This window comes from Myotis myotis, unplaced genomic scaffold (genome assembly GCF_014108235.1).
Source record: "Myotis myotis isolate mMyoMyo1 unplaced genomic scaffold, mMyoMyo1.p scaffold_m19_p_2, whole genome shotgun sequence".
Taxonomy (NCBI): Eukaryota; Metazoa; Chordata; class Mammalia; order Chiroptera; family Vespertilionidae; genus Myotis; species Myotis myotis.
Window position 1 is genome coordinate 214,245,037 of NW_023416324.1, and position 15,571 is coordinate 214,260,607.

The following is a 15,571-nucleotide window of genomic DNA, read 5'->3' on the forward strand; positions in this document are numbered from 1 at the left end:
CGCACACATCCTCCTCGGCGTCCGAGTCCTCCAGGGCGATCTGAGGCTGCGCCTTCACCTCCAGGTTTCTGCTCAGCCAGCTGGTTTGTTCTAGGGAAGAGCCAGCAATGTTCGCCACGGCGTCCAGGATTTTTTGAGTGACTTCCTGGGAGGAATCGGGAGACAGAGGAAAGGAAGTTCGTTATGAAAAAGAATCTAAGAGCCCGAAAGAGCATTATCCAGTAGAAATACAACGCAGCCACCACTGTGAGCGCGTGGGTAAGATTACATTTTCAGGGGTCACGTTAAAAGGGAGTTGAAAGAAACCAGTTGGTAATGCTGAACCCAACATGTCCAAAACCTTCCCAACATGTAATCAGTACAGAAATTACTGATGGCAGTTTGCATTCTTTTTGGGACTGTCTTTGACAGCGGTGTGATTTTACACTGACAGCACCTTCAACTCAGAGGGACCACCTCTCAAGGGCTCAAAAGCCACACTTGGCAGTGACTACGGCACTGGCCAACGGAGCTAAAACAGCGTAAACATAATGTCATAGCTGCACAGAGCTTCCAGCAGATTGCTTTTCTTTAGAACCATGGGTTCTTGCTAGAGATGCACCTTTCAACAATAACACAAGGAACAAGATTAAAGAAGTTCAGTGGACTCGACGGGGGTGGGAGGAGGAGGCATCCAGGTCAGTACGGTCAGCGAAGCGCCTGCTCAGGTAGCTGGGCTCACGGGACAGGACCCTGGCAGGTTTCTCGGGCCAGCGTCACCGAGCGTCGCCGGTGAAGCGCGGCTGTGGGTCCTTGATACCTGAGGACTGCACAGCCCTGACGCCACTGTGAGCCCGGCAGCTGTGTTTGCATGACGGGAGAGCACGCCTGCCTGCCTGCCTGCCTGCCAAGGGGCGAGGAGGGTGCACGAGTCCAAAGCTCTGAAGGGGGAGGGGCTGGCTCCAGGTCAGGGGCCTGCACGCTCATGATGATGCTTCTCCACAGGTGGAAGCCGAAGGAGCCACCTGGGCCTCCAACCAATGCTTTACTGCACCTTATGCAGCAGCGGTTCAGAACTGGGGCCTGCAGAAACCTTTTACACATGCCTGGGATCCGAACCATCAGCAAGAACAGCACCAAAGCCGCAAACATACACCCCAGCTGCCCTGGCCGGGGAGCTCAGTTGGTTAGAGTGTCCTCAGGGATGCCAAGGTTGTGGGGTGGATCCCCAGTCAGGGCACGAACAAGAATCAACCAATGAATGCATCAATAACTGGAACAACAAACTAGTGCTTCTGTTTCTCTCTTTTTCTTTCTCTCTCTCAAATCAATAGATAAAAATTAAAAAACTAAATAACAACCAAACAAAACCCACATATACCCTAGCTTACATCAAAGCCTTTGACTAAAAAAGCCCTTTAAAAGTACCTATACTGGCCCTAGCTGGTTTGACTCAGTGGCTAGAGTGTTGGCCTATAAACTGAAGGTTCCCAGGTTCAATTCTAGTCAAGGGCACGTACCTCAGTTGCAGGCTCCCAGCCCTAGTTGGGGGCATGTGGGAGGCAACCAATCAATGTCTCTCTCACATTGGTGTTTCTCTCTGTTTCTCCCTCTCGCATCCACTCTAAAAATCAATGGAAAAAATATCTTCGAGTGAGGATTAAAAGTCCCTATACTGGCTGAAAAATAACGAATTTCTAACTCCATCATTATGTCTCTTTATAGTTGCATTGCACTCTAAAGAGAAGATTTTCCTTCTCCTCTGGGTGAGTTTTACCTTAATTTTCAGCATTTTGAAATTCCCTGTGATTATGTGTTGCTTTAATTGGGTTTAGGGGGTTGGAGGAGAGAAAGTGTTTAAGGAAAAAAATCCATGCATAGAGATAGGCTTTTTATTGCAATCATGCTTCAGGCGAGTTCCACTTGCACCTGCGCAGTGGGAGAGGGCAGCTAGCACCTTCCCCGGCAGGTGCTCAAGCTAAACCCGGAACCTCCACAGGGAGGTCAAGCCCTCTGAAGGCAAAAGGAGGAAGTGAGGCCTGAGCACAGGTGCAGATCCAGGTCCGATTCTGCCCAGTGCTGATTATCTACAACGCAACCCTCAAAGGATGCACAGCCCTGGGGAAGGTAGCAACCCGCCACTTTCCACACAGACCTGCAGGTCCCTCTGATCCTTCTTGCTCTCCAGGCTGGGCGTGCGCGTCACGAAGTCGTTGAGCATGCTGTGGGGAGACAGTCAGCATCAGGCCGGGAACGTGCAGGCATCACCCTCCCAGCAGAACCCGCGGGGATGTGAAGGCTGGACACGCACCTGAGAAGCAGGAAGTACCCCGGGGGGGCCAGGTTCAGCTGCGCGGACTCCCTCAGCACGCCCAGCAGTGATGGGAAGTTCTCCTGCAAGGTTGTCGCCGGGAGCCTACGTCCAAACACAGGAAAGAAACAGGCCATGAGCAAGTCAAAACCAAACACTCTCACAAGCAGACTTTCGGTCCAGACGGTCGGAAAGCGGGGGAAGGAGGCGTAGCTGACTGATCTGTTCCTTCTTTTTTCGGTTACAACAGACACGTGCGCCAGGCCTCCCCTAAGGCTTTGCTGGCAGCGTGTTCAGCACACGGCACACAGGTTTTATAATGTCAGCTGAGATCTTGCAGGAGGAAGAGGAGGGCCCAGGGCATTCCCACGCCTCGGGAAGGAGTCAGGACCCCACCGAGGCATTTCCTGCGCTAAGTAAGGCTCCGGTCGTGAAGCCGAGAGGCGCAGCTGTCATCTGCAAGCTCCCAGGAGGAGAAGGGGGTGGGGGCTGCACTACCTTTGGATGAAAACATAGCAGAACTGCAGCACAGGGACGTCCACGAGCGGCGACTTCTGAAAAGTAAAGCGAAACCCGTTACCCAAGTCGGTGGGAAGGGAATTCAAACAGAGGAGCGGACTCTGCACCCTAAGGAAGCAGGGGTGAGCCAGAGTCTTTAAACAGAGTAACAGCCGTGAAAGCATCCCCCACATGCAACACAAATAAAGGCATCCCACGAGGTCCTAACCACCAGTGCCGCTAGCACACTTGCAGGGAGCCCCTCTCTGTGACCTGCTTTCTGTTCAGCTCTTTTTTTTTTTTTTTTTTTTAGTATATTTTATTGATTTTTTACAGAGAGGAAGGGAGAGAGATAGAGAGTTAGAAACATCGATGAGAGAGAAACATCGATCAGCTGCCTCCTGCACATCTCCTACTGGGGATGTGCCCGCAACCAAGGTACATGCCCTTGACCGGAATCGAACCTGGGACCTTTCAGTCCGCAGGCCGACGCTCTATCCACTGAGCCAAACCGGTTCCGGCTCTGTTCAGCTCTTAGCAAGTGCGCGGGGAAAGTGGACATTACCACTGACCCTCCCCCGACAGAGAGCTGGGGGCCGGGGCCGACCCTTCTGAACACCTGGGACTAGCGACCAACAAGGGAAATGAAAACTTCTCGTTCTCAGCTCAAGGACCCCCCTCAGAGTCAGCCCAGGCAACTTTCCCAAATCTCCAGTGGCTGGAGTCACTCAGGCAGTGGTTTCCTCCGGGCTTGGGGACAGCTCTGTGTAGAAATGATAGAGTTGAGCTAATTAACCGACTAACCACAAAACGTTAAGTTTGTCCTTTGAGCAGCCAAAAACCAGCCGGGCAGTTACAATCCAGTGCTGTTGTTTTTTGAGCCTGGAGGCAGAAGTTGCAAAAACTTGCAGAAATTCAAGTAACGCGAGGGAAGCACACCTACGCATGCCTCCTCCGTCTGTACAAAGGCTGTCGCGGAGCCCGCCAGCGCGCCCGCCTGTGACGCCGTCCACAGGACAGCCCGCCAGCGCGGAAGGTCTACTCCAGACGCCGAGACCCGCTCAGTCGCCATGCAGATCCAGCAGGAACCCATGGCCCTCCACCCGCTGCGCTCCTCCAGGGCCAAGTTACTCCACATTTATGAGCCACAGTGAAAGGTAACAAGACGCCAGACACTCATGGGAGCCCGCCGACCTCCGACAGACAAGCGCCGTGGAGTCCCACGGCCAGCGCTTGCTCACCATCCCAAGTGATGACCTCAATATCTAAAGGCAATATTCCTTGCTCTAGCCGGTTTGGCTCAGTGGATAGAGCATCGGCCTGTGGACTCAAGGGTCCCGGGTTCGATTCCGGTCAGGGGCATGTACCTTGGTTGCAGGCACATCCCCAGTGGGGAGTGTGCAGGAGGCAGCTGATCAATGTTTCTCTCTCATTGATGTTTCTAACTCTCTATCTCTCTCCCTTCCTCTCTGTAAAAAATCAATAAAATATATTAAAAAAATAAAGGCAATATTCCTTTTTTTCCTTATAAAAATGTCTATTGTGGTAAATATACATAAAATTTACCATCTTTGCCATATTTTAAGTGTACACAGTTCAGTGGTTTCAGTATGTACAGATTTTGGGGCATCACCACCATCCATCCGGAACTATTTCATCTTCCCGAAATGGAACAACCAGGTTACCTTTGCACAAATCAGAACTGAGCTCAGCTCTCTCACCTATCACTGTGGTTACTAAATAAAATCGGTCTTTACCACCTTTAACTAGTGTCTGGCTTTATCTGTGATGCACTTCAGGCTGCAAATTCCTTGAAGCAGGTGCCACTGCCTCTTAGGAAAGGTGTCCTGATTGCAACCAGTCCTGGGCAGGCGCCTGCAGCAGGGAGCAAGGATAGAAGATGGTCCCTGGCCGTGTTCCGTCTCCCACCTTCACACAGCACACCGAAGCCTACGGGGCACAGCTCACCCATCTCCCCAAAGCCCAGTGAGAGCACCTCCATTTTACACCCCCAATTCCTAGTTGCTCTTGTGACCTGTTTTCCTCCCAAATACATTTATAAGACATGGCATTAGGAGAATGGTCCGAGTTCATGGGGAGGCCCCCCAGGTTCCTGACCTGGTCCCCCCGGATCTGCGGCCTCCTCACCACCTCCTTCACCAGGTGCAGCACCGTGTCTGTCTGCAGGGTGCTGAGTGCACACATCAGGTCGACGAGGGTGAGCTGGAACGCGCTTGCCACAGGGACTATCTAGCAAGAAAAAAACAGAGAAGACAAAAGTAAGAGTGATGCACTAAGTATTCTGTAAGAGTTGCCCTGGAGAAAGAGATTTCTTTTAATCTTTTAAGTATTTAAAGGAAAACTGGGTCAGGACTATTAGTGGGAATAAAGAGAGAGTTAAGCATTTAATCACAACATAACCAGTATCTGATACAAATTAGGACCAAAAGGTGAATTTGATGACAGGGGAGTGAGACTGGTATGTTCAAGCTTAGAAAGCATTTTAGAACAGAAACACATAATGTGAAGGAAACAGGCTAGCATATGACCCAGACAAGCCCGGCCGGTGTGGTTCAGTGGTTGAGTCGATCCAGGCACCATCCCCAGCAGGGGGCGTGAAGGAGTTGGCCAATAGATGTTGATGTTTCCCTCTCATTGATGTTTCTCTCTCTCTCCCTCTCCTTCCTCTCTATCAATTTAAAAAAAACGTATTTTTAAAAAAAGACATGGCCCTCTAGATCCAAAGGCAGGAAGAAAACCCGATAAATCAGGTTCCACTGCTGGCCTTGGCAGGAAGCCCTGATGTGGGAAGTGCACGATGATGCTAGAAGTCTGCACTCCATGGTCATGTGCACTTGGAAGTATCAGGTTAATCACCAGGGAAGGACCGCACAGGTGCAAAGCCATGTGCCTGTGCTGAGCCGCCAGCCACCCTGGCCTCCCCAGGGAGCAGGAGCCCACGCTGGGCACTGAGAGAGTGTCCGGGATGGGAAGACCCTCTGAGGGAGGGACAAGGTAGGACCCTGGATGGTCAAGAGCCGGAGAGAAGGAAGAGGGCTGCTGGTTTCGCAGAGACAGGTAAACCGAGCCCTGGAGGGTCTCCGGCCAGGCCAGTCAGCAGGTAAAGAATGGATGACATGCGAACTCCAGTTTGGGCCCAGGAATGTGATGATGTAGATCTTCCTTACCACCACGGACAAGTGTTATTTCCATAAACTAAAAAGCCTGACATTAACTACGGACTTGGGGCAGGAAGGATGTGTCACTGGGGAATGCTGACAGTGGGCAGGCCGCCTATGGGAGGGGAGTATATGGGAACTCTCTGTACCTTCCTCTCATTTTGTTGCGAATCTAAAACTGCCCTAAAATAAAACCTTTAAAAAAAATGATTTAGTCCTGGTTGAATAGTTCAGTTGGTCAGAGTGTTGTCCCAATAGGTCACGACTGCAGGTTTGATCCCTGGTCAAGGTACATATAAGAATCAACCAACGAATGCATGAATAAGTAGAAAAACAAATTGATGTCTCTCTCTCTCAAAATCAATCAATTAAAAAAATTTTTTTAGTGATTTGAAAAAAAAGCTGTAAGATGCTATCACAACCAGGGAAGGGCGGCAGGGGTCTTCACAGGTAGGGCACCGCCCTTCCTTAGCCAGGAGGCGGGCTCATGGCAGGTGCTTATCCTCTGAAATGTACGTTACAGACACTGCTGCATGCATGCTGCTGGGTACTGAATTGAAACGGTTAAACAGCAGTCCTACACACTCACTACAGAGAGAGCAGAGCACGCTGGGAGAGCTCCCGCCCCAGCCGCCCAGCACACGGCTGTACTGAGGCTCGGCTGCATTGTCTCTTGCATTTAAAAGGGTGCAACTGCTTCAGGATTTTCCCATGTCGGCCTCTGACGTCATCTTGGATGACAACGACTTGGTATTTCTGTCCGGGTGAGTTCAGCGACGGCTGTGACTTGTTAGCTCACCTTCACCTTACTGTGCCGCTTCACTCTCTTCCTGCTCCACACCGCCGCCACGGCGGCTGTCAGCTGCACCCCGAGGTGGGCCGTCAAGGGGTTCAAGAAGTCTAAAATTTTTTGGCGTATGGTCTGAAAATAAAAAACCAGTCATGGCAGAGTGGTGTCAGGGCCCTGCTGTTCCTGATACTTGACCAGCACAGCCGTAAACCCTGGAGCAGGGCCGTGCCAGTGGGGTCAGCGCCCCCAGCACCGTGGGGACAGGAATCCGAGCTCCTGGGGGGCCTGGATGTGCAGTGGCTGCAGATGTGGGTGGGCAGACAGAGGCCTGGCTGAGCGGAGCAGGGAGAGACTAGGAGGCGAGGACCGCCACCACAGCCATGAGCAGGGCGGGGGCTGGAAGGAAGCACCCCGTGCTTTGCAGAGAGTGACAAAGGGGAGACCGGGCAGTGGAGGGAGCCCTGTCCCCATCCGAATCCCCAGCCTCTGCCCATCTCAGTCAGCCCAGGAGGGGCTTACATCCATGAGGAAAGATATTTTCATTTTCTAGAAATAGGTACCCCCGAAATAATTTTATTACTTAATCAACTTAAAATAAGCTTGCGACAGGGCCCTGGACATCACTCACCCCTCTCCTTTCATGACATGGATTTTTGGGCATGTGCGGGAGGCAACCAATTGATGTGTCTCTCTCTCATCTCTCTCTCTCTCTCTCTCAAAATCAATGGAAAAATATCCTCAGGTGAGGATTAACAAAACAAAAAGAAAAATTACTCATAACAAACAAACTGGAGATTTCTACTCCCAACTTCCTTTTAACGTGGGTTTCACGGGGCACATATGTTTGATTATTTGTGTATGTATCCCATGTGTCTTTATTTTTTGGGGGACAACAAAAACAAAGCAAATAACAAAACGGGGGAGGAAGATCTCTCACCTTGGTGGTTCTAAAATAAACGGAAGAGGACCCCTTCATGGCTCCCAGGAGGTCCACGGGCCTCTTCTGGGCCTCCTCCTTCCTGAGCACGTCCCAGAGCAGGGCCATGGTGTTCACGACACGAGGCAGCTCCTCCAGAATGGCGTTCTTGGCGTTTTTCAGGCTGGTGGGGTCACTCACAGCCGCGGCCTGAAAGTGGAAATGGGCGTGGGAGGCTTGGCTGCACTGGAGCAGCGCTCCCTCTCCCCGAGGACGGGCCGGGGCCGGGGTCCCAGGACGGCAGCCGCTTCCCAGCAGGTCCCCGGTGCGCTGGTCTGGAAGGACGCTCCCCGGTGCCTCTGACCCAGGGCCTCCTTTGGAAGGGGCGAGCGTCTGAGAGGCACGTGACAGATGCTCTCCATCATTCAACCCCAGCCTTGGCTGCATTCTCAAATTCAGGGCCCGACAGGGCAGAGTAGTAACAGCTCAACTGTCTCCCAACACAGATTGCATGAACACCACAGGGCGAGTAAAAGGCTCGTGGAAAAAAGTGAATATAAGCCTAAAATGAAGCAAGTGGCTTTACATTTTATCTCAACTGACTTTCCGGATGAAACAATGGGCCAGGATGGAAGGAGTGGCCAGGAGAACAAACCCATAAACAAACACGTACACACACGCTTGCATTATTGACATAGATGTGCATACACATTTGCATTACTTGCATACAAACATTTCTTATTGGAAACAATCATAACCCAGACAAAACAATATTATGAAAATTGCCTCCAACTCAAAAAAACAACAACAACTTACCTTTTTATTTTGGTTGGATTGCTCCAAAAGACAAAAATGACTAATGGTTGTCAGACCTTCCAGAAGGGTGAGTGGGTAATCTGGAGCGATGTTTTCCCTCTTGGCAGTGATGCTTTGTTGGAGAAACGAGAAGGTGGTTTTGAGCATTTTTAAGAACGAGGCTCTAAAGATGTTTAATCCTACATACACACATAGGAACCAGAGAGCTATCACTATCTTAAACAAACTTGGACTCGCGTAATGAAATATTGTTACAATATTGGTAGCATCTTTTGTGCTATTTTAGACTCATGCAGTCACTTTGAAGAATGTTTTTAGATGTTTTAGAATTTCTTTGAAGGCGATTCCATTTTTATTTGTTTTGCAAAACTAACAGAGTGTGACTGACTCGTCCTGCAGCACTGAGCCAGCCTGGGTAGCTGGGTGGAATTAAAAATAGAGGATCTGGCCCGGACAGTGTTGCTCAGTGGTTGAGCATTGACCTACGCACCAGGAGGTCACCAGTTTGATACGTGGTCAGGGCACATGCCTAGGTTGTAGGCTCGAACCCCAGTGCTGATGCATCGATTTTTCTCTCTCCCTCCCTCTCTCTAAAAAAATCAACAAAAAGATATTTTTAAAAAATAGCTGAACTGGACATTTAGTTCCTTGTCACCCTCCTGACAATGCTAAACAGGCTTCTGATACAAAGCACCCTCCAGCTGACTTCTCCGGCCAATCAGCCACTCATTGCAAACCTGTCACTAATGCAGTAATAATCCATCCAGGGGTCGCCATACCTGGCAGAGAGCTTCACTGATTCGCTTTCATACTGTTTGACCAGCTCGTCCAAGTTTTTGCAAATTTGGACAATGAAGGGTGTCACTGTCCAGCCCAGGGACTTTCCGAAGTACGGCAAGGACTGCGTGACCAAGCTCACCCAGGCCGGGTGCATGCCGTAGCCATAGGCCGGCTGCAGGCCCCTCACCACGGCAGACACCAGCAGCCCCTGGGAGGTGAGGGGGTGCGGCTGCACGTACTGCATGGCGCCGATGGCCTGCTGGAAGTCCAGGGCCCGCCGCCACTCCCGTGACAGGTCTGGCTGGTGCTCAGCCTCCTCGTGGGCCTGGCCCAGGTGATGCTCCAAGACGATCAGCACCTGCAGGAGCTTCAGCAGCTCGATCTGCAGCGGGTGCTCACTCCAGATCTGGTCCTGGCCCAAGTTGATGAGCTGCTCCTCGAAGAGGCAGTCTTCCCGCGGGGCCCGGCCTCGCTCCGTGGTGGCCAGGCTGTAGCGCTTCTGGCTGGTGTACATGGAGGCCGACAGGGACAGCAGGACGAACTCCTGCACCTTGCACCTCTGCAGCAGGCTGCGGACGAACTCCACGCTCTTCCCTTCCGTGCACTTGGCCACAGCGACCAGCTGTGTCATGATCCTAATCAAAACCTCCACGCTTTTGACCTGGACGTCCCGGTTGCCAAGCAGGTCTCGGTGGGAGATCTTTAGGTAACAAGGGTAGTAGCTGCGCAGGAAACTCAGGCACAGGTAGGTGAGGAGCTCGATCAGCAGGGAGTGGGGGCACACGTTGGGGGACTGGGTCTGGAGTTTGCCATAGAAGCTTTGGCCCACGAGGGCCTCCTGGTGGCGCGCCAGGAGGTTGGAGATGAGGTTGAGGTGCGCGGTGGAGCTGGTGTCCATGCTGGTCCTGGACACGGCCTCGATGAACTCCTTGGGGTTGGTTTTGAGCACGGCCTCCAACACGGAGAAGGCGTAGAGGACCCGCCGGGAGTCGTAGGGCTGCAGGTAGAGCAGGATGTGCTTGAACAAGGCCTCGATCATCTCCTGCCGCTCCCGCTGCTGCTTCAGCAGCCGGGACGCGGTGAGGGCCTGGAGCTCCGCGTCGGCCTCCTCGTCACTGGAGAAGGACTCCGAGGCCTGGGTCCTGTCCGAGTCCACACGCGCCAAGCTTAAGTTGGCACTGGACTTGAAACTCTCCGCCAGGAAGGCTGCGGGCCGAGCGTAAGCCCTGCCGCCGGTGGGGATGGGCGCACAGCAGCCCTCTTCATTGCTCAGCTCCTGCAAGTCGTGGGAGGGGGAGGACAAGGAGGACGTGTTCTCGCTGTCTGTGTGGACGGAGCTCGTGTCTGCGGACTCGGTGTGCTCGCTGCTGTCGGGAGCATCTCGGGCCGTTCTGTCCAGAAGGTCCGTGTAGTAGGAAAGGTCTTCCTCGCTCAGCTGGCTTCCCGGTGAGCACTTCTCTGGCTCCTTCTCCACCTCGGCCCAGATGGCCTCGCGGTCCACGGTGGTGAACTGGTTCAGAGGCACGCCTTCCTCCGAGCTGCCCTCGGGCACGCCACATGCCTCTTTGAAAGAGGTTTTCTTCCTGTTTAACCAACGATGCAAGTCTTCTGAAAATCACAAGATGACAAGCGACTTCAGAACAGAAGGGTGAGCTAGGATACGTTCATTCTAGAGCAATGGTTCTCAACCTTCCTAACGCCGCGACCCTTTAATACAGTTCCTCATGGTGTGGTGACCCCCAATTTCATTGTTACAAATTGAACATAATTAAAGCATAGTGATTAATCACAAAAACAATATGTAACTATACATGTGTTTTCCGATGGTCTTACGCGACCCCTGTGAAAGGGTTGTTCGACCCCCAAAGGGGTCGCGACCCACAGGTTGAGAACCGCTGTTCTAGAGTGATCTTTGTCTTAAAGCCAGACAGAAAGATTACTATTAATAAAATTCCCCCCCAAAAATAAATAAAATAAAGAATAAAATTCCCCCATGAAACCACAGCACCAGAGTCTAGATTATATGATGGACAAAAGGCAGACAAGTAAAGTGAACAGGTCTTTTAAACTGTTCGAGCAATCAGCCTGGCTGGTTGTGGCTCAGTAGTTGAACATCAACCTATGAACCAGGAGGATCAATTCCCGGCCAGGGCACATGCCTGGGTTGCAGGCTCGATCCCCACACGTTTACAAAGTACCTTCACACTGTTTGAATCTGGCAAAATCACAAAGTGGGTCTAAGTGCCTTAACTGTCACGGCGGGCAGCAGCGTCCAACGCCCTTCCCACCCTCCCTGGCCCGGGGCACCCTGGGGACACAGCTGGCCCGGCTGCCTGGCATGGGGAGCTCACCCGCCGAGTTCTCCTGCTTGAGGCAGTGAATGGAAGTCCGCTGGGTTTTGGGCTGGAGCAGCAGCAGGAGCAAGGGCTCAAGGATGCGTGCCACGTCCCCGAGAGACAGTGCCCGCACCAGCCAGCCCTGGGCCGCCGCACCGATGGCGCCGTCCGTGCAGGTCAGGCTGTCCAGCACCACGAACAGGGACCTGCGGGGGGAAGTGCATCCTGAGGTTGGCATGCAGTACCATGTGCGGGACACCCCCAGGGAGCTCACCCACGCCGGGCTGTGGGCCCCAGCAAACGAGGACCTGGGATTTAAACACTGGCTTCATGCTGGAATCAGCATGGGAGCTTTTAAAGTCCAGATCCCCAGGCCTGGCTGGTGTGGCTCAGTGGTTAAGCATTGACCTAGGAACCAGGAGGTCACAGTTCAATTCCCAGTCAGGGCACATGCCCAGGTTGCAGGCTTGATCCCCAGTAGGGGAATACAGGGGGCAGCCAATCAATGACTCTCTCACATCACTGATGTTTCTATCATTCTCTCCCTCTCTCTTCCTCTCAGAAATCAATAAAAATATATTAAAAATAAACAGCCCTGGCCAGTTTGGCTCAGTGGATAGAGCGTCGGCCTTCGGACTGAAGGGTCCCAGGTTCGTTTGATTCCGGTCAAGGCCATGTACCTTGGTTGCGGGCACATCCCCAGTGCAGAGTGTGCAGGAGGCAGCTGATTGATGTTTCTCCCTCATCGATGTTTCTAGCTCTCTATCCCTCTCCCTTCCTCTCTGTAAGAAATCAATAAAATATATTTAAAAATATATATATATATTAAAAATAAACAAACAAACGAAGTTCTGATCTCCAGGCCTCGGCCCAATCGGTTAAACCCCCAGGCAGTGCAATGAGCTGCCAGGAAGGCTGTATCTGCCCCCACACCTAGAGTTTCGGGAACAAGGGAGGGTCAGAAAACAACGTGGGTTATAATGTACCTGCAATCAGTTCACATCTTAAGGAGTTGATGGCTTTACAAGTAACTACACGCAGCGTGGCCGCCACTCCAATCGAGAACTAGACCTTCTCCATCCCCCCCCCCCGGGGCACGCTCTGACAGCCCCCCCAGTGACTCGCACCCGAGTCTCCTTCCTCCTCAACCACAGCAGGGAAATCCCCACCATGTCTCTATTCACGTGTGTCCAGCCTGAAGCCACTTAGGGGATCCTGAGAGCGGCTGCTGTGTAGCAGGAATGTGAAGTCAGGTGGTCCGAGTCACGCATCTCCCTTCCCCAGCCCAGCACGCTGACCGGGAACCCTGCAAAGTGCCTTCTGCCTGTGGGTCAATGATGAGGAAGACAGCCTCACCTGTCGAAGGAGCGGTTGTGTGATGTCACTCGGCTGCCCTGGATCTCCCGCGTCAGGTGCCAGAGGACAGAAAATCTGAACAGAGCCTCCAATCTGGTTCCCTTGATTAGGAAATAAACGAGCTTGAGGAGCCTGGTTTCCCAGCAGGACGCTGTTCTTAGTCGCATGAAACCCAATTGAGAAGCAAAAGACAGCTCAGGGGCAGGAGGGCAGTGCCGCAGGGGCAGGAGGTCCCTGCCTGGTGCCCGCCCTGCCCCTCTCCCCTCGCTCCCTGTAACACTATGCGCTGTCAGTAAAGCACACAGTCCAGCGCGGCACTCGCCTCTGCCCAGGGCCACAGGGAGCCCTGTGGTGGCAGGGAAACAGGAGAGTGGGGCTCATGCCCTTCCCTGGGAAGTGACAGGCCCATGGCTCAGAGCACAGGACACCACTGCACTGTGAGGACAGCCAGGGCTGCGGGGCCGATGCCTCCTCTCGGCGGCCTCCTGTGCCAGCACTTCTAGCAGCGCAGGCACCTACAGACCCACAGGCACCTACAGCCCACAGGCACCTAGATGTCCGCAAACACAAAGGCAGTCTGGGCAGATTTCCCTGGGGAGCCCTGAGGTAGACACAACCATGTTTTGGGGACTCCAAAGGTGAGAGCTCGTGCGGCGGGAGACCTTCTAGTCCCGATATCCCTAGCACTTCTGCTCACTAACCAGTATGTCCACCGGCCCCAGAATGACCCCCGCTGAATCCATACAGCCTGCCCTGGGCCCGTGAGTGACAGGCTGCCCAGCAGTGGGACCCTCGGAGGAGGGAGGCTGGGGCTGCAGACTCGCCTTGTCGGGGTCCAGGAGGGCGTGGCAGATGATGTCCTCGCAGATGCTGGCCGTCGGGGCCAGGCAGTGCAGCCGGTAGAACAGCTCCACGCAGGTGACGTGGTGCTCCCGGGTCTCCTGGTTCAGCTGGTTCCACAGCACACGAGCCACCCTCTGGGACAAAGGGGACATGGTGTGAACAAGTCCAGTCCTGGTACCAAGGTCCTGGCTTCTGCCTACATTTGCTATGTGAGAATCCTTAACAAAGAAACATTGTCAACAAACAAAACAAATCCAACCAGGAAGCCCAGCAGAAGTCACCCTGCACAGGCCACGATGCGGGCTACACGTGGAGCTTGCCACCAGCTGAGACCCTCAGCTTCAGAGAGGGGTCAGCTGGGAGCACGAACCTACGGGTCAACGAGCACAAACCAAGCCTGCCGGCGCCGGTGCTCCAGAGACACGCCCTCGGCCACCGCTGTGAGGGCCACCCAGCACCTCCCACCCAGGGTGCGCTCTGATCGCCTTTCGTCTTCACTGCCACAAACCTGCCTGTTCCCACTGCTGTGGACAGAGCCGCGGCCGATGCCTGGCTCCCTGCCAGGACCCAAATTGCATCCCACGTGAGTCCTCCGTCTCCCAGCCCTGACCTCAGCTCTGTACACAGCAGGGCCAAGGGCCAGCTGCAGCTCCTCCCCGAGTCCAGGGAGCACCCGCCCCAATGGGGTGCAGCTCCAAAGCAGGTGGGTCCCCACATCCGGAAGGAGGCTATCTGAAGGCATTCTTCCAGGTCATGGAGAGGACGTCTCCTAGATTATGGTGTTTTAGGGACAACTCAGATAAAAGAACGTTTTTGGTCCATCTGTTTCCATGTGACAAAGCTGTCTTCTCTGCACAGAGCACATTGATCACTGCCTGGCGCATGGCCCTCCCCAGGACTTATTTCTGACCTACGGGAATGTGGTTTCCCATGATCAAGTTACAGCTAAACTGCTGGTACTGGAAACTCACTCCAGGGCCAGACCCTATGCCAGGAGCCCACGGCGGGCACAGTCCTAATCTGGTGTCACCAGAGCGGCCACAGCCCTGGGGACAGCTTTCTGCACATGGTCCGAGAGGAGGACCCAGGTCCCGCCCACCGCTCTCCGGCGGGAAATACCTGATAGAAGTCCGTTTTCTCGGCGATGACCTTCAGGATTCCTGGGGCGATGGGAGGCACCGTCACCATCTGCAGCTTGCCGAAAAACGGGCTGTACCCAGAGCTTTTATAGCGCCTCATCTTGTCCTCGATGACAAGGGCGAGGGACTGGGAGTGGTTTATCACTTCCAGCAGCGTGGAGATGGCCACATTCTGGAGGTAGCAGTCAGTCCCACAGCAGCAAATGGTCATGAGGGATCTCAGCCACGCGGGAAAACTGGACTCGCCGGCCCCTGGAAGGAAGCCAACCACAGGGTGGGAACAAGCAAAAGTACCCGAGAACAGTGCTCAGACGCGCAGCCTCTAACACCCTGTGATCGGGAGGCCTCCTGGCCTCCGGTGGTGACCTGGCTGCAGGCAGCACTCCGGCCAGAGGGTGAGAGAGACCGCGTCTGCTTTCATACACTCGTCAAATCGTTTGCCCTCGACCTCAGGGCTTTGAGATGATTCAAAATGTCTGTTTTCTTTAAAGACTTAGATACAGTGAAATTCTTGCTTAATCTACATGAAGTAAAATTCACACGTTTGGGTTCAAATTGTTTTCCCAGGGCTCTCCTGGTGGCAGGGCACATGGCATTGCCTTGAAAAGGGCAGAAACAGATGGAGGGA

General features: G+C 53.4%; 1 protein-coding gene across 12 annotated transcripts in view; it reads right to left on the minus strand.

Annotated features, from left to right (window-relative positions):
* Positions 1-15,571, minus strand: part of DOP1B (DOP1 leucine zipper like protein B) — a 60,967-nt gene that overhangs the window by 13,662 nt on the left and 31,734 nt on the right. For all 12 annotated transcript variants that reach the window (XR_004973969.1, XR_004973971.1, XR_004973970.1 and 9 more), the window contains 13 exons: positions 14,924-15,195; positions 13,786-13,938; positions 12,962-13,062; positions 11,621-11,811; positions 9,269-10,877; positions 8,490-8,601; positions 7,695-7,883; positions 6,767-6,889; positions 4,907-5,038; positions 2,789-2,844; positions 2,291-2,395; positions 2,135-2,201; positions 1-145 (listed from right to left, as the gene is read on the minus strand). Coding sequence is in view for 9 of the 12 variants with exons in the window: in XM_036348831.1 (XP_036204724.1) it covers positions 1-145; positions 2,135-2,201; positions 2,291-2,395; positions 2,789-2,844; positions 4,907-5,038; positions 6,767-6,889; positions 7,695-7,883; positions 8,490-8,601; positions 9,269-10,877; positions 11,621-11,811; positions 12,962-13,062; positions 13,786-13,938; positions 14,924-15,195 (3,255 nt within the window). In the remaining 3 variants the exon portion in view is untranslated. The remainder of the gene's footprint in view (positions 146-2,134; positions 2,202-2,290; positions 2,396-2,788; positions 2,845-4,906; positions 5,039-6,766; positions 6,890-7,694; positions 7,884-8,489; positions 8,602-9,268; positions 10,878-11,620; positions 11,812-12,961; positions 13,063-13,785; positions 13,939-14,923; positions 15,196-15,571) is intronic.